This window comes from Sinocyclocheilus anshuiensis, unplaced genomic scaffold (assembly GCF_001515605.1).
Source record: "Sinocyclocheilus anshuiensis isolate Anshui unplaced genomic scaffold, SAMN03320099.WGS_v1.1 scaffold2166, whole genome shotgun sequence".
In the NCBI taxonomy this organism is placed as follows: Eukaryota; Metazoa; Chordata; class Actinopteri; order Cypriniformes; family Cyprinidae; genus Sinocyclocheilus; species Sinocyclocheilus anshuiensis.
Genome location: NW_015557079.1, coordinates 234,421 through 258,040, shown reverse-complemented (window position 1 = coordinate 258,040; position 23,620 = coordinate 234,421). Strand labels below are relative to the sequence as shown.

At 38.4% G+C, this 23,620-nt stretch overlaps 1 protein-coding gene and 1 long non-coding RNA gene across 10 annotated transcripts in view; one reads left to right on the top strand and one right to left on the bottom strand.

Annotated features, from left to right (window-relative positions):
* LOC107676868 (activating transcription factor 7-interacting protein 1-like) overlaps positions 1-23,620 on the top strand; it is a 59,587-nt gene that overhangs the window by 34,142 nt on the left and 1,825 nt on the right. For 4 of the 9 annotated variants that reach the window (XM_016471588.1, XM_016471589.1, XM_016471592.1 and 1 more), the window contains exons 2-11: positions 17,913-17,975; positions 18,680-19,286; positions 19,860-20,038; positions 20,571-20,717; positions 20,837-20,911; positions 21,104-21,165; positions 21,617-21,678; positions 21,791-22,450; positions 23,370-23,404; positions 23,494-23,551. In XM_016471588.1, the coding sequence (XP_016327074.1) occupies positions 17,913-17,975; positions 18,680-19,286; positions 19,860-20,038; positions 20,571-20,717; positions 20,837-20,911; positions 21,104-21,165; positions 21,617-21,678; positions 21,791-22,450; positions 23,370-23,404; positions 23,494-23,551 (1,948 nt within the window). Of the gene's footprint in view, positions 1-4,306; positions 4,398-9,335; positions 9,353-9,638; positions 9,774-10,123; positions 10,205-17,912; positions 17,976-18,227; positions 18,352-18,679; positions 19,287-19,859; positions 20,039-20,570; positions 20,718-20,836; positions 20,912-21,103; positions 21,166-21,616; positions 21,679-21,790; positions 22,451-23,369; positions 23,405-23,493; positions 23,552-23,620 lie in introns of those variants that run through there. The other 5 variants (XM_016471587.1, XM_016471583.1, XM_016471586.1 and 2 more) reach the window with 5 other exon arrangements.
* LOC107676870 (uncharacterized) lies at positions 8,245-10,740 on the bottom strand. The gene is made up of 3 exons (XR_001632779.1): positions 10,338-10,740; positions 10,107-10,194; positions 8,245-8,395 (listed from the first exon to the last, which is right to left on the bottom strand). It is a non-coding gene; the product is annotated as an uncharacterized LOC107676870 (long non-coding RNA).

The following is a 23,620-nucleotide window of genomic DNA, read 5'->3' as shown; positions in this document are numbered from 1 at the left end:
CAGGAGCGGTGCGTCTGCAGCAGTGCAGAGATCGTTTCCGCACCGAGTCTATTGCTGCGCTGAATTAAAGTAACAGTGCATTGTTTGCAGTAAATATGAACTTGGATTGAAACAAAAATGTAGTAATTACACCATAAATGCATATTAAATTCTACTGTGTTTCACAGTCAACACATATGGCTTTTTGGCTAGGTTTAAAGGGAAAGAGCACTTTTAGATGAAGGCAATAATAGATGCCACTCGTGGTGGTAGAAAAACAACTTTCTTTATGAACGGCAGGATTGCTTGTAATAAAGATTTAAATGCAAAGTAAAAGGCAGTAGAGCTGACTATTTCTGTCAATGGTAAGTTTGTGATGACGTAAGAAAAGTAGTTTAAATGTTTTGCCACTTGCTAAATCTAGAAGTAAATGCAAAAGTAAAAAGCATTGAATAATGTGTTGTTTATATTTATTGTGTTTAAACATGTCTGTGAAAGATTGTATTACTGTACTCAGTGTACTGTGTAAAAAAATAATTGCAGCTCTGAAAAAGCATTTTCAGTGACAATGTTTGGATTTGAAATCAAAATAATGGATAAATGTTGTGTTTGTGGTAAACCGCCACAGATCAGTAGCAGACTCGTGTGAAAGCACAGTCAGTGCTGCTTCCCCTCTCACAAGAGACACCTAGGAGGGGAATTCCCCCCATTTTCAAAAATGAAATTCAGGCCCTGAATAAATGTCTAAAAATCCTGATTGGAGTATCACTATAAATAGTTATAAATGATAAAAAGAAGGCTTTAAAAAGATCGGTATCAGCAGATACTGCTTTATGTGATCGGCGAGCGGCCTCAAAAATCCTGATCGGAGCACCCCTATAATTGGTCACCCCTGTGTTACAGCTTTTCTGTACTAAAAGCGGTAAAGCTGCGCATCACTTTAAAATTGTATTAATTATTATATTATTGCTAACTATGGATCAATTAGCTGTAAACTCGAAACTAGTTTTTAGTAAAGTAACAATAAAAAAAATACTTGCAATGATAACCACGGATATAAAATTTGATCTGGGTTATTTTTAAATGGTGCAGAAAATTACATTGTTAATGTTGTTTCAGCTGTGTACATATACAGTTGTGTTCAAAATAATAGCAGTCCAACATCACTAACCAGATCAATCACTGTTTTTGGTAGAAATTATATTTCTACATGGCAAATATTTTACTAGTAGGCGTAGTAGAGTTATAGAAAACCAACAGACCCAACAGTCATGACATGCATGCTGCTGATTCTGTGTAATTGAATTATTAATTGAAAAGGGTGTGTTCCAAATAATAGCAGTGTGGAGTTCAATTAGTGAGGTTATTCATTCTGTGAAAAAAACTTGTCAAACAAGTGGCCCTTATTTAAGGATGAAGGCAGCAAATGTTCTGTGCATTTCTCTCTGAAAATCTGAGTAAAATGGGTCGTTCCAGACATTGTTCAGAAGAACAGCATACTTTGATTAAATAGTTGACTAGAGAGGGGAAAACGTATAAAGAAGAGCAGAAAATGATAGGCTGCTCAGCTAAAATGATATAAAATGCTTTAAAATGGCAATCAAAACCAGAAAGATGTGGAAGAAAACGGAAAACTACCATTCGAATGGATTGAAGAATAGCCGAAATAGCGAAGTCTCAGCCAATGATCAGCTCCAGGGTGATCAAAGAAAGTCTAAAGTTACCTGTGAGTACTGTAACAATTAGAAGAAGCCAAGCTATAGGCAAGAAGCCCCCACAAAGTCCCATTGTTGAAAAACGACATGCGCTGAAGAGGTTACAATTTGCCAAAGAACGCATTGACTGGCCTAAAGAAAAATGGCGCAATATTTTGTGGACTGATGAAAGCAAGATTTTTCTTTTTGGGTCTAGGGGCCGCAGACAGTTTGTCAGACGACCCCCAAACACTGAATTCAGGCCACAGTACACTGTGAAGAGAGTGAAGCATGGTGGCGCAAGCATCATGATATGGGGATGTTTTTATGGTGTTGGGCCTATTTATTGCATACCAGGGATCATGGATCAGTTTGAGTACATCAAAATACTTAGAGGTCATGTTTCCTTATGCCGAAATGGAAATGCCCTTGAAATGGGTGTTTCAACAAGACAACGACCCCAAACACACCAGTAAGCGAGCAGCATCTTGGTTCCAGACCAACAAGATTAAAGGGTTACTCCACCCCAAAATGAAAATGTTGTTATTAATCACTTACCCCCATGTCGTTCCAAACCCGTAAAAGCTTTGTTCGTCTTCGGAACACAATTTAAGATATTTTGGATGAAAACCGGGAGGCTTGTGACGGTCCCATTGACTGCCTAGTAAATTACACCATCATGGTCCAGAAAAGTATGAAAGACATCGTAAGAAGAGTCCATCTGCGATCAGTGGTTCAACTGGACCTGCTATTTTTTTTTTAACAGCCTAATATAACGTTTTCTTCACTTTCTGTAAAGTAAAAACAAATTTGATAAATTTTTCTTCATGTTTTGATTTAGAATAGAATGTGCTGTGTTCCCAAGGCATTTGCGTGTATTGAAATAAAAGTTAAGGATTTTGAGCTTTATTCACTTTTTTTTTTAAACACTGCTATTATTTTGAACAGAACTGTAGTGAGGAAAAAAAGAGAAGAGACTAGAAAATTGAACCCAGCAAGGTTCAGACGTTATTAAAATACAATTCATATTAATGAATAAAATCATTTTATTTAGGATGGACATGGGAACAAGTGGAATAGCTGTGTATCTCCGCATACAAAAAATGTGGTGCTTTCGATAACTGAAGGGATCATGTGCTTTCAATGTAGACGGCTTTGTTGGTTATAATGAGGGTGATTAAGTTTTGATGCGACGTGCCACTTCTAAGTGGTGTATTCAATGTGTTAGGACGTGGCTTTTTCAGATATTTTAACAGTATTTTTGATGCCGCGTGACCAACAGAGCAGTTAATGTCCAGAGACATTGCTGCTACTTCATAACTGTCACTTGTTGAGCACAAGGTGTTGAAGGTGAGGAACGCCTGCATGGATTGAAGAGACAACCCTTTAAAAGTGCTCCAATGCAGAAGGATGAAGCAAAGCCAGAAGACTTATGATCTGAAGAATCCCAGGAGCAGCCCACACCTGACGCGTCAATGGAAACCATCTTTGTTATCCAGAAGACAAAAGACCACCTCTATAATGTCACGTCATTTGGTGGGATGACAAGGCTTGAATGACTGAACACAGTGTTCTCCCTGTAGAACCTTGATAATCCAGTGCGACTGAAAATTTCAATTCAATTTTAAAAGCAAGAAAATTCAGCTCCTGTATGGACAAACTACTGGACATATCTTGACACGGGGAACCAGAAAAGTCAGATGTGAAGAAACATGCTACATGCAAGCTAAACACTACATCAAGCAGCCCTGAACCTGAGCCGCTTTATTTTAATTTAGAAATTTCTTCCTGTGATTTGTTCAACTTCAGTTGTTTAGCTTCACAGCAGCCGAGCTGGTGGCCATTTTGTGTTATTGCAGTGCAGAGCTGCGAGTGTAAAATGGCAGAGTGGGGGAAGGGCTCTTAAAGAGTCCTCGCTGTAAGTCTGGCTCTGAGTGGTACCTGCAGTGTGCACGGTTTACTGTTGTTGTGCCGTGTTTGGTTCCAGTCATTCTAGAAGGATTTTAAGCTTTAATCCATTAAATGTTTTCATGGATTTCATGCGCTTGTATGATAATTCTGTTTTTAAAAGTAGTAATACATTACACAACAAGGAGATTCTAGATGAGTTCAGTATAAAATTAAATCTGGTAGCTTGATCCTGTAGTTAGTTTGCATATGTTACCAGAAACCCAGTTTAGACCGACACATGAGAGAGATCTATGACATACAACCCACAGCTAAGCCAGTCTGAACCGGTTTCAGCTAGTTTCTGCAGGTCGCATCTGTGATTAGCTGGCTGTGCATACAGTAGCATTACAAGAGGAAAGCAGTTTTTTTTTTCTAAAGGAACTAGTTTGAATGATTCGTTTTTAAAAATAATTCCGGTTATGTTTGTACCCATTTCACAAGCAACCCTCTCTAATACTACTTAGAATTAAATTTTTGGCATGGATTAGCTCCTCTTAATGTTTGTGTTGCCCTGTAATTAAAAAATGGTATATTCCACTGGGTATCTGCATTTTTTGCTTAGGTGTCTTCCTTCTCAGTCAAGATTGGGGGAGGATCTTAGCAAATATTGTTTTTCATGTTGACAGCAAATAATTTTGCATCGATGTCTCAGCTGTCATTGTAAATACAGTTTTAATCTGTTTTAAAATGCATTTAGAAGACCCTACTCGATGCATGTTCTGCAAGATTCCCCTTTCTGTCAAACATATTTTATTGGACTCTCCTGCTTTTAATGTATGTAGAAAACTCTTTTATGAAGTGAACTCGCTTAAAGAGTTTAGTATAATTTTGCCAGAAGAAGTTTTAGAATGATCACGTTAATGTAAAACATCTTGTGTAATATAACTTGTGTTTGTTTGTTTGCTGGTTTTTATTGTATTTGCTATACTCGTATTTTTTTAATTGTTTTTTGCCATGAAAATAGCTGATGCTGACATGGCATTAAATAAAAATATACGACTACTACTAAAATGCATTTAAGAATTTGTAATATTTTTTATTAAATGCAAATTTAAAACCAAAAATATTAGCAGTCCCTCAATACCAAATTTAAAAAAATAAATACATATAAATTAAATATTGATTAAATGAAATATTTAGTTTTTTATGTTGCTTATTTCTGCAGTGTATTATGTCTGTGTTTTATGTTATGCCCAAGTGACAAATAAGAAAAAAAATAACTATTTGGATTGCTAACAATATAACTGACCTGAATAGCTGCTTTTAAAGTAGAGAGATTAGCATGCGCATTGCCGTAGTTTCCCTTTTTGTTTTTTTTCTTATTTAATCATTAATGTTTTTGTGTAGATAGATCAGCAGTTTAGATTATTCATGGTTACTGTGTCGACAGCTCAATGAGCACATACACTGTGGTTTCTTAGGACAAATATAATCCCAACAGCAATGATGAATATCCTTTAAAAATAAAATTCCACTGGCCACTTTTCAAAGGCAAAGATTTTGATAGTTTGATAGATGGTTGATAGTTTTGAGTTTAAAAATGATAAACCGTAATCACCAGGCTAATGTACAATACTAGTGAGTGAGTGAATGAGCTGGCACCAGCTCCAGTAGCTGAGATGCCTTATTATTGTATGTCATGTGAAGTCTAAGTCGATTCCATTTTCTGTTAATTCTGAGTTGGACATGACTAAAATGACAGTGAGTCATAAAGTCAGATGTTAATTCATCGAGTGAGTCATTAGACTGATTCAACCCGATAATTCAAGTTTGAAACAATGTTTGATTCAGTAAAAAGAACCAGCACATTGTCATTTGTTCACAAATTACATGGCAATGTTTCCCTTGCAGTCAGCGGGAACCATGAAGTAGAAAGATGTCTATTTAGTCTCTTTATAGTATTTGTGTTTCACAGTTCTTGGTCTTTCTCATCACATTCAGTTCAGATTGTGAGCTCAAAACTCAGCTCAACTATATTTTTTCCTGCCGCAGATTCAGCAGCAGCAGCGTGTCGCTGCCTCTGATTAGCGGTGCAGACAAATCTGTGGCTACTTATGCAGGGTAAAATAAGCATGTGGGGCTTCATCCAGAGAAATAAAAAAACACCAAGCCTTTGGTTACACTGGCTACGTTTACATGCAAAATTTTTGGTTCAATCGGACTGAATTCATTCAGATTAATGAATCTGAATGTAATGTTTATATGAATGCTAAATAAAGTGATCGGGTTGATGTGCGAGTTTGTCACAAGCTTCAAATTGGAATTGATTTTTTTTTTACATGTGCACACTGCACAAATGTTTTTGTGTAGATAGATCAGCAGTTTAGATTATTCATGGTTACTGTGTCGACAGCTCAATGAGCACATACACTGTGGTTTCTTAGGACAAATATAATCCCAACAGCAATGATGAATATCCTTTAAAAATAAAATTCCACTGGCCACTTTTCAAAGGCAAAGATTTTGATAGTTTGATAGATGGTTGATAGTTTTGAGTTTAAAAATGATAAACCGTAATCACCAGGCTAATGTACAATACTAGTGAGTGAGTGAATGAGCTGGCACCAGCTCCAGTAGCTGAGATGCCTTATTATTGTATGTCATGTGAAGTCTAAGTCGATTCCATTTTCTGTTAATTCTGAGTTGGACATGACTAAAATGACAGTGAGTCATAAAGTCAGATGTTAATTCATCGAGTGAGTCATTAGACTGATTCAACCCGATAATTCAAGTTTGAAACAATGTTTGATTCAGTAAAAAGAACCAGCACATTGTCATTTGTTCACAAATTACATGGCAATGTTTCCCTTGCAGTCAGCGGGAACCATGAAGTAGAAAGATGTCTATTTAGTCTCTTTATAGTATTTGTGTTTCACAGTTCTTGGTCTTTCTCATCACATTCAGTTCAGATTGTGAGCTCAAAACTCAGCTCAACTATATTTTTTCCTGCCGCAGATTCAGCAGCAGCAGCGTGTCGCTGCCTCTGATTAGCGGTGCAGACAAATCTGTGGCTACTTATGCAGGGTAAAATAAGCATGTGGGGCTTCATCCAGAGAAATAAAAAAACACCAAGCCTTTGGTTACACTGGCTACGTTTACATGCAAAATTTTTGGTTCAATCGGACTGAATTCATTCAGATTAATGAATCTGAATGTAATGTTTATATGAATGCTAAATAAAGTGATCGGGTTGATGTGCGAGTTTGTCACAAGCTTCAAATTGGAATTGATTTTTTTTTTACATGTGCACACTGCACAAATATAGAGTTTCTCACTGTTTGCACGTAATAACCACTCTTCTACACGGTTTCTTTGTTTTTAACAGCAGAATTAATATTTATCCATTTATGGATAAATGCCGTGCTGCTCATATTTATCACTCAGTAAAAATGCCCCTCCCCGCACCCAAAACGGGTTGCCTGTGGATGAGAATCCAAAACAAGGACTGGTGGGAGGTTGTCCTGCTCCACTTCACAGTTGCCGAGTGAAAGGAGAGTTTTATAACGACAGGATACGCATTTATACAACACTTTATTCAAAAGGAAAAGCCGCTCATTCCGTGCGTCATACGTCATTACGCTATTTCTGCGTCATTGCACATGCGCAGTCCTTTCAGTTTCGGGGTTCAATCCGATCAAGTGTTTACATGCACTCTCAATCGTATTAGAAAAGGAATAAACCACCCCTTTCAATCTGATCAAAATTTCATTCCGATCGAGCTCAATCGGATCGATTAAGGTGTTTACATGAAGGCTTTTTAGTCCGAATGAGCCGTCAATCCGATTACAAACGGATTATTTGGTTGCATGTAGGGAGGGCTGTGCAAAAAATCGAATGCGATTTTCATGCGCATCTCATCAGTAAAGCCGCTCCTGTGATTAGTAAATCTCCAGCACGTGCTTTCAGATGGAGTGGCATTTACTACACAGAGCAGTAGTTCACTGACAAGCAACACAAAATCGAGTTCAAAATCGCAGGCAATTCATTGCCGATTTTGAACGCGATTTTGTGTAGCTTGTCAAAAATCACATTCGATTTTTTTTGCACAGCCCTAGTTGCATGTAAATGTAGCCACTGTGTCCTAAACTTGTATGAAGAACAAAATGCAGAAATTAATAAGAATTTAGGCAGAAATTTACTGAGATTTTAAATGAATACCTTTTGCCTTTTGTAAATTCGTACTACTGAAATGGCTATAAAGGCTCAGAACTCGTTCCTAAAGCTGGATTCTGATTTTTTAAACCAATGTGGTGACCAATCTGAATAGCAGTTCTGACAGCAAGTGCTACACAGGAATTGCCAAATTCCAAGTTGTTGAGATGAAGGTTTGCATATGCCTCCACTCAGATATAAGCAGATATAATCTGTGAATCCAGTGAGACACTATAATTTAAATTGCGATTGTATGTAAATGTAGGCAGTTTTAACATATTCTTCCTTGTATGCAAAGGATCATGAATGTTCACACCGCTCTGTTTAGAAATAGTACATTAATTGCCTATTACGTTCTACAGTTCTGACTGCATGCTATGCAGCAGTGGGGGAGGGTAGAGTGTTCTCTCACTTTCATGATATTTATCCCCACTAATATTTGACCATTTTTTATTTTTTTTTGGTTCTATACATCTTTATTTTTGTGCCCTTTTTTTGACAATGCGTAATTTAATAGAAAGCCTGCAGTTGTTTTGTTGAGTGTGTCTTGACTTGTTCAGTCATGGCAAGGTCTTGCAGACTGATCTGGTCACTGAGGACAGCTTTGTTTCATGTTGTTTCTGAAAGATATAATGGCTAGGGTTTAGTAAATGTAGTAATGTTGTTTTTTCTATTGTAGAAGAAAGTATTTTATAAAAAAGACAAGCACAAACATGGTAGAGTCCAACAAATGCTCCCCTACCCCCTCCATGTACTCTTTGTGTGCTCCTTGAGGTAAGGTGCCTAGACGTGCTTGAGTCACGACTAATCATAGGCTACACTTGAGAACCGCTGCATTACAGACTCGTATCCCAAATTATTTTATTGTTTTTATTTTAAATAAAAAATTACAGTGTTAATATTTTCGCTCCGTGTTGGCTCTGATTGGAACACCTCACTTCTGTTTGGCAGACATAAAAACCCTCTGATTAGTTGGACCTCAGAAGGAAATGACCTGTAGTTAGTGTCTGTTCGGAACTCGGGACAGTTGCAATGTCCAAGTTAGCAGTGTCTCCCCCTCTCAGTCCTTACAATGGTATGGTCCGTACTCTCCAGTAATTTTCCATTGTCTGCTCTGCCATGTTACTTTGCAGCTAGAGGGTGGAGCTTCACTGCAGTGTGACTGCTTTAGAACTAATTTCAGCTAGTTTTGATGTTTCAGCTAATGTATGTTTTTCAGTTTCAGCTGTTTCAAAACAAGTCAAAACATTTTTCCAAGCCAATTTAGAAAGAAAAATCTAAAAGTAAACCCTGAATAAAAAAAAAAGAGTTGCTAAGAGAAATCTATGATTCAGTCTTTAGTGTATATACATAGTACAGCTCATTTGTCAGTGTCAAACAGTGTATAGTAGTGTATTTAATATTTATTAACATTAAAATAAAAGTAGCACCCCTGTAAAATCCATGGTACAGCCTTGGCCCTGCCCATCCCCCACATCTGCTCAGTTTTACTGCTAGGCTCTTGATAGCACGGAGGCTAGTCACGCTTGCAGATTTCTCCTCCAAGCAGAAGGTGGCCTGCATTTGAGGATAGCAGTGTAAGCTCCCAGCTCTCTGTCTTCCTGTGCTTTTGTTTCTTTTCATTAGAATCTTTGTGTGAATGTGTGGTTTGTTCCTCACTTAACACGAAAGTGAAAGTAGCCTACGAATTCGGGTCTAATCAGGTCCATTTGGAAAAAGCATGTTTATTTTGTGTCCGAGGTACTTGACGAAGTTTTGGACCCAAACCCGCTCGGGTCGGACCTCGGGTTTTCGGATCCAAGTGGACCCGTGAAGACCTCTACACTGCAGTGTGACTGTGCTCTAGAACTAATTTCAGCTGGTTTCATATTTTTTCATATGTACAGCCCTAGCTCTGCTCATCCCACACCTCTGCTCAGTTTTATTGCCAGGCTTTTGATCGCACGCTTGCAGATTTCTCCTCCAAGCAGAAGGTGGCCTGCATTTGAGGATAGCAGTGTAAGCTCCCAGCTCTCTGTCTTCCTGTGCTTTTGTTTCTTTTCATTAGAATCTTTGTGTGAATGTGTGGTTTGTTTTACTAGTTTGCTCTAAATGTATGATTTATCGCAGTGAGAAGTGTGTTTGCGATTTTTGTTTTCATTAGCGGAAAAGTGCTAGCATTTTTTTTTTTTAAGACGTTGCATATTTAGCTACATGATATTGCTGAGTGTCTAACATTATTTCTTAAGTGTATGTTGGTTGTTAACCAGTTTTTTTTGGGAAGATATAATGTGGTTCAGGGGTACTCAGTCCTGAGATTTTCCTTTTAGGTCCATCCCTCTTTTAACTCACCTGTGGTAAATTTACAGGTGATCCTGAGGAGCATGATTAGCTGGTTCAGGTCCTTTTTTGGAACCAATCAGAATCTTCAAAACCAAATCTGCACAAAGGTAAATCTTCAGTAGGATTGAGCACCCTTGTGGTAGAGCTAACATACTTAGGCCTTTTCTGTTAACAGTATCAGTGTTTTTATAATCTAACACTTCTGAAGTATAACTTTCTAGATATAATAGATTAGCCTACCCATGCATAAATGTCTAGAGATGTTGCTGCTGTCCTGTAACTGACTCGTCAAGCACAAGGCGTTGAAGACGAAGAACACCTCACCTGCATGGATTGAAGAGTACCTATAAAAGCGAAGAACTCCGGTGCACCAGAATGAAGCGAAAGAAGACATCTTTACACTTCCCAGAAGACAGGAAAAAATCAAGGCCACCTCTGTGTTATCACATCAGGTTATATTGTGGGACCCAAAGCCTTGGTTGATAGAAGACACCCTGATGAAATTTCACAACCTTCATGAGGATGGATTGAAAGCCGGCTTTTCTGCGAAAAAAAAAAAAAAGCAACTTCAATGTTAGGAACCAGAGAGAGTCTAACGCAGTGTTTCTCAACCCTGGTCGTGGGCGCCCCCCAACACTGCACATTTTGTATGTTTCCCTTATCTGACACCCATTTCAGGTCCTGGAGTTTCTTTTAATGAGCTAATGAGTTGAATCAGGTGTGTTTGATTAGGGAGACACACAAAATGTGCAGTCCTGGGGGGTGCCCAGGACCAGGGTTGAGAAACACTGGTCTAACGGATGTGTGCAAGCTGGCTTAATGAGACAACTTGTAAAATCAAGCCACTTCATTTAAATTGTATCGCCTATTCTGGTTTACGTCACATGTGTATAGTGCAACTTCAGTTTTTTAGCTTGTCAGCAGCCGAGCTGGTGGCCATTTTGTGTTACTGCAGTGCAGAGCTGCAAGTGTAAAATGGCAGAGTGGAGGAGGGGCTCTTAAAGCAATCTCGTTGTAAGTCTAGCTGCAGTGTGTGCACGCTTTCCTGCTGTCGTGCCGCGTTTGGTTCCTCTCATTCGAGAGGAGTTTAAGCTCCATTGCCTGAAATATTTTCTATTTCATGCACATGAACGACAGTTTTTGTAGGGTTTTCAAAGTGTTATTGAGCAAAGTTTAAATAGGAAACAGAAAAACCAGTTCATTTATAAAAGTAAAATTGGCCACTTAATTTGCTGATTAGCGTTTAATCGCTTTACCAGAAACCTCCAAGTGTTTTTAGACACATGAGAGAGAGATCTATGAGGTGTAAACTCGTCTCAACTGGTTTCAGCCTGTTGCTGCCGGTCGTGTCTGTTATTAGCTGGCTGTGCATAAAGTAGTTGCTAGAGGAAGCTGTTTTTATACCAACACTTGTTGTGACTGAGGGTTTTAAGATGGATTCAGGTGTTATTATTTCACCAGTGGCACTGTAAATATTAGATATTCCGTTGCGGGTCGTCTGCACTTGTACTGCACTACATTCTCATAGGAACTGGCGAACCTACTTAGGAATTCGCTATTAAGGCATGATGTGGTTTTAAGTGATTTCGTTCAGAATAAATTCCCCTTTTTCACTAATGAAGGGAGTTTATTTGGTGCTAATATAGTATAATAAAGAGCAAAGGATGAACATTAGGTGTGTAACTAATGCTTTATGAAATGTAGTTTGGTCTCATTAAAACAGATGTTTCATAAAGCTGGACGAATGAATTTTAAACAACAGATGTTAGGGTCTTGTGAACAAAATATTGTTAACTGGAATAAAAATATTTTATTAAAATAGCTCATGCTAATACATTTAATTAGAATAAAACACAAGCTAATATACATCATATGTACCCAACAATATTAGCAGTGCTGTAACAAGAAATTAAAAATGCCAGAGAAGTTATAGCAGTTTAAAATATGTAGTATTGAAGTAGCTAAAGCTTGTGCAAAACCATAGAGAGCAATGAAAACAATAGAGAAGAATAAATTTTTTTTTTTTTATTGTTCTCATCATAGCTGCAGTTGCAGTATTATGCTCATTTTTGTTTTTTATTCCCATGTGACAATACTTCATAAAAAGGCGCCACACTTCCTCCATATGAAAATGTAGAGCTTCAGATTTTCAGATAAAAATCTTAGTGTTCAGCCGCATTCAAGGCCTTCATCAGACGTTAGGAACATCGGTATAATATTACATTAATTTTTTAATTGATTTGAATTATTTTTAGCTGTCACTGACTTGCTTCTATTCAAAGTTCTGCATCCCCACACTTCTTAGTTATCGTACGATCCATGCCTGTTGTCTTTTACCGTTATGACTGCACATTCTTCAGCAGTGGGGGAGAGTGAGTGTTCTCACTGCATGCATTTTACCCCCAGTAAAATTTAAAGGGGCCATAACACACACAGTTTCACCCAATCTCATGTTAATCTTGAGTACCTATAGAGTAGTACGGCATCCTTCATATCTCCAAAAAGTCTTTAGTTTTATCATATTTATAAAAGAAAGATACTATTTTACGATTTTCTCCAGAAAAAGCCGAGCTCCTGAAGGTGTGCCGTGGGCAGAGCTAAAGAGTAACGAGCACTTGAGTGCCGAATGCCAACAAAACAGACATTTGATGCCGTTTCACTTACCGTCTGCAGTTCTGAATCATGACCGGGATCTTTTATAGCTGGGACCACTCCATCTTTCAGTATCAAACGATGTGCAAATCCAACGTCGAACTGGGCCTTGTTTATAAAACGTTCGTTAACAAACACACTTGTGAAACTCCGTTGCTGGCCTGGAAAACAAACTGTATCCACTGTTTACATAATGCTGGGGTCTTTAGGAAGCTGAACAAAGTTATCTTTCCCTTACAACCAAAAACACACTTCTTTGGATTGGAGACATTCTTCCCGAGCAAGTCCCGTGCAGAGCTGCCGCCGGAAGAAGCGCGTTGATGGGCACGATCTCGCTCTCACTCTGGTCGATACGTGCGCAGGCGCGTTCTTCCGGGAGAAATGCCCATATAAGGAGTTCCACCCTTGTCTACGTCATGAAGAGCCACGATCGAAAAAAACTCTCCGAAACTTGTACAAACCCGGAAGTACGATTTTTGGCACAGAAATACTCCGTCATACGTCCAAATTGTTTTTTGAAACTTTGTCAATGCTTGGCATGAGAATCCAACTCTTTAACAGTGTAAACAACTCTGAAAGCATGAAACCGCATTGTACCCCCCCCCTTTAAGAACAACTTTCCCTTTCCCATTATACACTTTGTGTGTGTTTGTGTTTGATTTCTCTCCGTAGTTTCATGGAATGTGTTTGTAGTGGTCTTCCAAAGTTTAAAAACAGAGTGACACTGTTTTCTGCTGTAGAGCAACTCTTTTCCTTCCATTCACACTTGGGGTGTTCCTTGGTGAGACGACTAGACATGCTTGCGTTCTCTCACGATCATAGGATGAACCTGAGAAGTATTTAGTTCATTGTGTGTGTGTGTATCTTTTCACTTTTATTGATTGTGGATGGGGCCAAGTATGTTGGCACAAAGGGGACATTGACAAGCTCTGTGCAGGTGACACGTATCTGGTTTGCACAAATAGATTTCAACGCCAAACGATCTTTCTGTCCACTCTGAAAGTAAAAATCACATCTAATCAGATTAGTATGTGCTTTTCTCGGTTTGCACATTCTCTTGACCTTGCGACGTATTTGCACAATACTCCTAAATGTCGTAACTCTAAGAACACAAACCTTGTGTTTTCAAGACTTCCATGCTGCTTTTCCAGACAGCATAATTTTTTCTTAATATCCTTGTGGATCTTGAGGGGTTTGTCATATCAGATGTTTCTGAAAATGGGCGGAGCTACCCGATGATACGCATAAAAATGGAAACCAAGAGACAGGCAAAATGCAGTGACTCTTGTCATGGCTAGGACAGAAGCGCAGATTAATGTAGAAGAGCGCTTTGGTCGTGTAGCGTCTGGTTGGGAAACTGTGTCAGACCTCTGTATGTGGAAACTCGTCAGTATTTACTGTCTGTTAGGAACTCAGTCAGTTGCAACCTAAATGTCATAAGGGTTTTACGAGATCTGTAAAATCTGTTGTGCTAATATTTTTAATTTAGGACTTGTCTGAAAATTCACAGTCATTTGAACAAGAATTGATTTGTTTAGATAAGGAAGGTCCTCTGCTTTGTTCTCATGGACTGAATGTAGGCTTTTTTAAATGCCCTTCTTGTCACTTTTATTTATAGGCACAGTAGAGAGATGACAGGAAAGGATGGGGAAAACGGGAGATCGAAAAATGTCATGAGCTGGATTAGAATGTGCATCGCCCGCATGAACACTAGAGTTAAATGTGTTGGAGCACATACACTAACAGCTACGTCTAATAAAATGTAGTTGGGGGACATTTAGTCTGGTTTTCAGGATAGTTTTACAAATGACCCTTTACTAGGAAAACAATGAATAGAACATTAGGGATTTGTTCTCATTTAATCAACTTGCCTTTGGGAATAACTCAAAAGAAAATCCTACATTTAAGTAGAATAAGTTATGCGCTTTCATGCGATTTATTAGATTTGATTTTGCATAGTTCAAATTTCTACACAACGGTGTGAAATGTTCATGAGCTGAGACTCGAGTGATCAGATATGCTGAACATGCTTAATTGTCTGTCATTGTACATTGAAATTGCGACCATAGCTCATTTTGTTGTCAAGTTGTTTCCATTTGCATGTGACAGCATTTTGACCTTTCACCTCATTATAATCCTGTTCTGTGCAGTAGCAAAGATGTTTGTGCAGTATAGAGATTCATGCTCATTGCAAAATATGGACTGCATATAGACAAATTGTCACTATTTTAAAATGCAGAGCAGATTCAGTTTTGCTCTGTGCCCTCTTGTGTTGACCCATAGAGGTGCACGTGAGACACCCCTCTTCTGTTATAATGGTATGATCCACATCGCAGTAATTTTCCACCCTGTTTTCTCTGTGCCTGCAGCAGTGGGGGAGGGGGGCAGTTTTTGCTTTTCAGCACATGGCAGTTTTTCTTTCTTGCTGCTGAGGTTTTTGTTCTTTATTCTTTATTTTCCTCTGATTTCTAAAGTTTTTTTTGGTTGAATGTCATATTTTGGAACACTTTCTTCAATCATAGGTTTTAGAATACCGCTGGTGGATCAGTGAGCTTATAAGAGGTGATGAATCATCTCACAGTCTCATCATGAGTCAAAAAGTGACCTTTTGTTTCATATGACGTTGTACTGTTGGTTGTAACGCTACAATTGTGTGTAGCTACACTGTTTTTTAAAATTTTTATTCTGGTTACAGCCAACACCTTACAAAGAATGTGCTCCGCCTCTCCACACGAGATCCCTTCCCCCTCCTGTTCTCTCTGTCTCTCTCTGTTCCTCTTTTCTGTGTTGTGTGCGCTTTGAGCTAGTTGGGAACTAGGCATGCTCCTGTTTTCGCGCTCGCTACTAATCAAGGCCTACTCCTGAAGACTACACCTCAAGGTTGTTTTCGAGCTGTTTCGGTTCTTGAAGACTAATTTTTTTAAAATTCACCCTCATATTTAGTAGTGTTTACTCGAGATTAATGGACTTTTTGGTGGATGTTTTATTTTTTTAACACTAATTCTAAACAAATTTTTCATGTTTTCGTATTTTCATGGACGCTGATAGTTTTGCGAATTTTTTTAATGTTGCGTTTGTTTTGGCTGTTAGTGAGAATTTTGCATTTCTGACATTGTTGGGATTGTCTGTTTTACGTTCGACTTGGAAATTCCGTTAATGCTTTGGGTTTTCGCATTTACGTTTTCGTAAATGAGCGTGATTCTTTAGGATCTTTTCTTATTTAATGTTTTTTGCTAGGAACTTTTGTGATTTACTTATTTTAGATTTAAAGGTTGCTTATCTGAATCACTTTTGTTCGCTTATCATCAAAAATTATTTCAGGTATCAGGCAGATATCGACCTTGTAACTTGTTTTCAAGATGCAGTACCGTGTTCTGTTATTTTACGAACAGTTCTTTATTAGCAATCTGCAAGAGGTTATGTTTCTGAAACCAGCTTCGGTTGAAAGTGAGTACAGATTGTATGGATTCAGGTCTGAGCTTCAGGAGAAGGAGTATTGTAGACCTGAGCCTGGCTTTACACCGCAGCTCTGGCGACCATTTTGCATTGAGCGGCAACCTCAGCGTCTATGTTTACAGACGGGGTGGGGGAGGGCCACAGTGAGCCTGTGCACGGTGATCAACATTAGAAGAACAAGCTTTCCAGAAGCTATCAGCCATTTTCTGAAATGAATGTCCCATTTATGGACATAAAACTGGGGAGATGGAGGAATACAGAGATGCATTTTATTACTGTTTAGTTTTTGTCACACATTTGTCTGTTCTTTTTGGGTTGATGACATGTTGGAATATGAAAAACTTGCCGCCGCCTTTTGTGTCTTGTACAATCTAGTCACCTGTCTTGCTCTTCACTCAGCAGTTTGTGGTGTTTAGGATGGCAAATTAGTCAAAAGCTATAAAATCTTCAATTGAATTTACGTAAAAATCTTTTTCGTGGTTGTCATGGATACCAGACCTCAAAGGAATGGCTGTTGACAGGAAGTTAAAGGTGTTGCAAATGGTCTAGGAGGACGAGATTTTGGTATATATAGAAGCCACGTCATTCACACCTGCCAGGATGATTGTTAATGTAGCAGTGCAGCAGCAATGCGGCGTCCTGTGGGTTTATGCTTGCAGCTCTATATTGTTATTGGATGTGTAGTAAAACTAAGAAGATGAGATGAGAATAACTAAAGTAAAGTTGATGTGCAGCATTAGAATGAAATCAAGACAGATTAATTGTTTGGATCCAGGAAGGTGCTTTGATGCTAATAGCAAGTTAAATTCAATACTAGCAACTCTTATTCATGGGAGTACTGAGAAATATAGGAAACTCCTTATTGTAAATATTTAGTTGAGCTTTACTGTACTTTGATTGATCTCTGTTTGGTCTTGGCTGAGAGGTGTCATTTTCAGAACAGTTTTAGCATTTGATGCGAGAGTACCACTAGTTTCAGACTTGCCGATATATATATATATATATATATTTTTTTTATAATTAAGAACTATGCCAGGTGGCTAGTCTTTGTGTACTGTTTTAGCTTTGAGAGTCTCTTAATGAGCACAGAAAGAGAACACCACCATACCGTAATTTATTTTTAAATACCTTGCGAATATGTTTTAAATAATATTCCCTTGACTTACCAAAATCACAAATCGCAATATACTTCTGTTCCACATATTGTGTGCACTGATTCGTTTTCTGAATTTAATAATATAATCTACTTGTATTTACAGGATGGCACCAGTTTTGAGGTTTCTTTAGCTGTTTGCTCAAGTTCTTTGTTTCTCTCTATAGATGATATAAAACATTATTTCTACACAGCTTGCAATGAGTTTATTATTTGTGATCTTTGTCATAACATCTGGCTGCAGATTCAGCATGCATTGTACTGTAAACCATACACAGAACTAAGTATGTCGACTACATTACTAGATAATCAAGAATATGCCAGTGCTCATGTGTTACGATAAAACTACTGGGTTATGATTACATAACATTTTGAGTACAACTTAATTAAAACATGAGGGAGCTGTACTAAAAAGGAACTGAAGGATGTTTGGATCTGGTTTCGAGTTGAAGAACTAATAGTTAAATACATCTAATTCATGTAGCAGAAATGAGTGCAAATGAATTTCTAACTACATTTCAAACCTAACATTTCGATTTTTTATTTTTTTTTAGGATCCTCAAGCGATTGGCTGCCAAATCCATGAACAGGAAAATACGAGACATCACAGAAGCCTGGTAAGACAAACTAATGTCTTATTGTGATTAACACTGAGACAGAAGTACTAGTCTAGTTTAAGTACTATAGTAGCTTTGAAAATCTGCATTATATAATGAACTCCTCTTGTCGCTAGCAGATTCTGTAGAGTGCTGCTCTTATTGGCTAAGAATTGCACCAATCAGCTTGAGGGGGAGGACACAAAGTCTGTTCTCCCTCTCTGTATTCTGAAATCACATGCACTGCTGACTGTTACGCCCTACCAACTCACTAGTTATGTCAATTGAACTGAGGAAGGTTATTGGTTTTCGTTAGGTTCAACTACTTACTTTTTACAGATGCAAGGTGGTTTGTGGACTTGTTAATCAGAAAGGTGCTTCAGCTCAGACTTATAGTGTGGGTATCTAAACAGATCAGTTTAGTACTTTTACTCTGGCAATTTTTTTTAGGTAGTAGTTAATCCAAAGTCTTAGTCCAGGGTTTTAGTTATGGTTTTGTTCCAGTTAAAGAAAGGTACTGTGATCCAGGCCAAGAGAAAATTCTAGAACAGCAGGAAGTGGCGTTTAGATGAGTGACAGTGACACCTTGTGGTCACACGTCAGTAAAGGCACTTGTACTTGCTCAGATTAATCAGATGTGTTGAGTACTGGATGGAGTTATCTAACTAGCCTGTTTAGGATATAAAACATTTGTTTGACCATATCCTCCCACTGTTTTTCCGCAGGTGAAAATGGAAGTAGCTGTACCAGAGGAACCTCAGAAGAAAATCTTTCGTGCACGGAAAACGATGAAGATGAGCGATCGGCAGCAACTGGAAGCTCTGCACAACACCTTGGCAGCCGCCACCTCCAGCTCCGCCTCTTACTCATCTTCCTCCTCACCACCTCAGACACCACTGGTCAATGGCGCCCACACCGAAAAGGAGAAAGAGAAAGTCAAGGAGAAAGACCCGAATCGTAAAGAGGCCGACTTGATGTCACCTGCCCCTGATTCAGCTCACTGTTCCCCTTCTCCATCTTTCACCCTCTCTCGATCTCCCTCTCCACCCAACACACAAACTACCTCACCTTCTCTGGATATTGAAGACCCCCTTGTGGCCGCAGAAGAGAAAAAGGAGACAAGCAATAAAAGTTCCTCCTCTTCTCTTTCTGCTTCCCCCTCTGGGTTGCACTGTGATCCAGAGGTTAAAGAAGGATTTCTGTGCTTGAGCGAAGAGGATGAAATCCAAGCAGACAAAGATGAAAAGAAAGACAGTAGTGGGGAGAAGATGAATGTAGACGATGAGAAAGAGGACCAAAAAGATGAAAAAGGCACTTCTGAGAATGCAGGAGGTGAGAATTTCTAGAAACTCAACCTGCCTGCAAACTACTGGTCAGTCTATTAGTTCAGGGAGGTCAGATATTAAATTTCTCCCATTCATTCCTGTACAACGTATTTGCGGAGACTGTAAAAATGCTATTCTGTAAATACTTAAAATCAGAAGTAAAATATAAGCTTTTCCCGTTCATATTCTTGTAATAGACTTTCAAGCAATTACAGATCAACTAGTAATTTTGAGAGAATTCGGAATTATTTTGCAGTCATTAAGCAGAGGGATAGTTTACCCCAAAATTTAAACGGTCACCAAGTCGTTCCAAACCTGTATGACTTGCTTTAAGTGGAACACAACCTTTGAGGAACGTTGAAAGTGCTGCAGTATTTTTCAATATATTTTGTGTTTTAATGTGGATGACAAAATGAAATGAATTTGTTGAAGGTTGAACTATGCCGTTAAATTTACTCTATAGACTGAAAATGGTTTGCTCTACAATTGCTGTTGCTTTGAGATATTTGTTATAGCTCAATAGTATTGACATGAAGTTTAGCATTAAAGTCTAAACCCTTCCTCTGTTCCTACTCAACAGCAGACAACAGTGCCTCTGCTGGTACAAAGAGATCGTTGTCCGAGGAGAAAGATGAAGATGACAAAGAAATCAAGGACGAGAGAGACGGAAAACGAGCAAGGCTGGACGGCGAAGAGCTGGAAGCTCAGATAGAGCTGAAAATCACAGCCAATGCTGGGAGCCGGCATAAACTGGAGAAGGTTTGTTATATATATTATGTTTTTTTTTCTAAATCCTCATATCTATATACAGCATTTAGTCGCATACCCTATACAACAGCACATTTTCATATAACATGAAATGAGATACAGAGATATGTGATTACAGTAAATTAATCTTAAAGGGATAGTTACATTCACATTCTGTCATTTACTCGTAAAAGAATACATTTAGAAGACTTTTGTTCGTCTTTGAAACACAAATGAAGAGGATGTTCTAAAGAGACACTATTGCTTTAATTTAGGTTTTTATATGCACAGAAACATTGATAACACATACATAGAGCCCATGAAATATGGTAAACCGCTCAACTGTACCTGTTTCACACGAGAGCAAAACGCATTGGTTCTCACTTGTCGGAATTTTCTTTTTTGAGTTTTGGGAATTCTCTGTAATTTGTCTGTAATAATAGATATTGGTAGATAACGTTCATGATAGGCATCCGAAGGTCTTCTGTAACAAAGCTCAGACATAAGACGTTATTTATTCTTTTTCTCACTCTCTTCTTATTAGATGGTACAGCAGTTAGTCGAGGAACGGTTACGGGTGCTGCAGTTGACTGTATTTGACCGAAGCATAAAAGAGCTGAAAGAGAGAGTGGAGAAGATTGACAACGTAACCAAACAACAGAATACAATGCAGCATATTAACACACTACAGGTGAGTTTTCAAGTTTTCAAATACAAGAATTATTACTATTATACATCTACAATAGTTAATAGAATGGAACTGTGAAACCTGATACTTAACATCAACAAAACTTTGTGTTTTCATTTTAGGCTAAGATTTCCCGGCTGGCCAAAAAGTTTGGTGCTGCTAATCAGGCCTCGGAGAACTCAAAGAGAACTCAAGAGGTAAAACAATTCAATTATTGTGTGATTTGGTCAAAGTGGTTTAGTGAAAAACATTATGGGAGTTTATGGAATAAAGATACAAGCCATTAATGGTCTTTATCCATAAATACAATACCCTTTTTAGTGATTGATTGCAAGCAAAATGTGCTTTTGAATGTTTCATTAAAATGCACTTTGTTTCCTGTTAATCAGGCTCATGCTGCCGCCGCCGCTGCTCAGGCCAACAATGCAACCAACATGACTACACCGCAACGGTAAAAATATCTGACATATCAACCTCTATCCTCACAAGATCATGCTCCTCCTCTATTGCAAAACATTACAATCATTTTTTTTATTTTTAAAAATTATTAAAATAATAAAAAGACACACATTCAGTTGTCAAAGATGTACCTCTAGTGTAGGTTTACATAGAAAAACAATAGAAAACACAATTGAATGCAAGCATGCGTTTTCTGTGAACGGCCCTTAAAACTTGCCAACATCTATACAGTTCACCATCCTTTTTCCACATTGGTTGAAGTTGAACAAAGAGCTAGCTAGCCACAAAAGCCTTGTAGACACACTCTTGGTCACAGACTAATTTGTTAAATCTGCACATATTAGTGCTGCAGTTTGTAATTCAAAAAGCTTTAGCAAATATTTGAAATGCTTGTGCTATTGCCATTATTTTAATGCTTCCCTACCATTTCTGTTCTTTTACAGTACTGTTAAAACCACAATGGATCCCAAACTGTCCAGTCCAGCCACTGGTTCCAATTCAACTGGTGAGCTTTTTATTAATTTAATTCTCATTTCTATTAATTCTAGTTCTCGTTTTAACGCTGAAAGTAATATTTTATTAAACTCAAGCATTCTTTTTCTTTCTTCGCCCCTCAGCAATCCCAGCCCAGCCCAAACCTCTGTCCACACTGACTACACCAACCTCCTCCGCGCTAGCTTCTCCTGCACCCATTCTACAGATAATTTCCACAACAACAAGCTCCACTCCCTCATCCACCTCTTTGCCTGGCCAGTCTCAGACAGGCACCCTACTACTAAAGACTGGACCCAGTACAGGGGTCATGACTAACACCCCAGCAACTTCAGGGGGTCAGTCAGTGTCTATTCAGCCTCTTTTGATTCAGCTTCCTTTAGCGATGGCAAATGGGCAAAGCGGGGCATTGGTTAATACTGCCAGTGGTGTCGGTTTAATACCGGTGTCTTCATTATCTACGGTTAGTAGCAACAATAAGGCAAAGATGACTACACCTGCTACCACCTTCATCCTTCAAAAGCCAGCAGGCAGTGTTGTTTCGTCTTCCTCGACCTCGTCAGCGGTGTCGTTAGCGAGAGCCGTGTATCCGGGTGGCACAGGCACTGTTAGTTCACCCAGCACAGGGATATCTGTGACTACAGCCCGAACACCTACACAGTGTGCTGCTGTTGTGGGAGTGAGTACAGCTGCTTCTTCTCCAGGAACCACGGGACCTGCGGCGACAGGATCAGTGGCAGCTGCAGCTGGTCCACCGTCGGCTTCCGCGCTGGCCTCAAAGACAGGTATAACAGAATGTCTATCATGTGGCCACCTTTTAAAATATCAGCTAAATGGAAAGTGCTTTATTTTTTGTAATTTTGTTGGGTTTTTCCTTTTGAGGGATATAACACAAAGTTATTGAATATTTATAAAGCATGGAATAATACCGCATTATTTAAATGCATTGAAATGAAATTTAAAGGGATAGTTTACCCAAAAATGGAAAATTCTGTCATTACTTACTCACCCTCATGCCGTTCCAAACCCGTAAGACCTTCGTTCATCTTCGCAACACAAAAATGTTTTTGATGAAATACGAGAGCTTTCTGAACCTGCATAGACAGCAACGCAACTCCTTATGGCCCAGAAAGGTAGTAAGGACATCATTAAAATAGTCCATGTGACATCAGTGGTTCAGCTGTAATATTATGAAGCTACGAGTCATTATTTTTTTTCCCTTTACGCATGAAAAGTATTCTTGTAGCGTCATAACATTACGGTTGAATCACTGATGTCACATGGACTATTTTAATGATGTCTTTACTACCTTTCTGGGCCGTGAACTGCTGTCTATGCAGGGTCAGAAAGCTCTCGGATTTCATAAAAAATATCTAAATCTGTGTTCTGAAGATGAACAAAGGTCTTAACGGGTTTAGAACGACATGAGGGTGAGTAATTAGTGACAATTTTTATTTTTGGGTGAACTATCCCTTTAAATGTAGCAGTGAATTTTCATTATTTTAGTTAAGAATTTGGAGCATCTTGATTATTATTGTGGCTATACAACGTGCTGTCTGTCTCAATTATGTATGTAAATTTTTTTTTTTTTTTTTGTGATTATCCTCACATTGCTTTTATTTATTATATAGTATTATGTAATGTATATTTGAAAATTGTATGGGCTGTTTCATAATATAATCATTAATCTCTCATTTTAAACAGATAACCAGGCCTCAACACCGAAAACACCCTCTCAGGTAAGCAATGTCTCATTGTAAATAATGTAGTTTAAAATGTAATTGCAAATTTTGCAGTTTTGTACTAAATTTTACTCTTCTCTCTACAGACCGGGCGGCCCAAAGGTTCTGTGATAGATCTGACAGAAGATGATGATGATGTGCAAGGTAAAACACAGTTGCTCTTTATTGCTCAGTCTTAAAGGGGTCATATGATGCGATTTCAAGTTTTTCTTT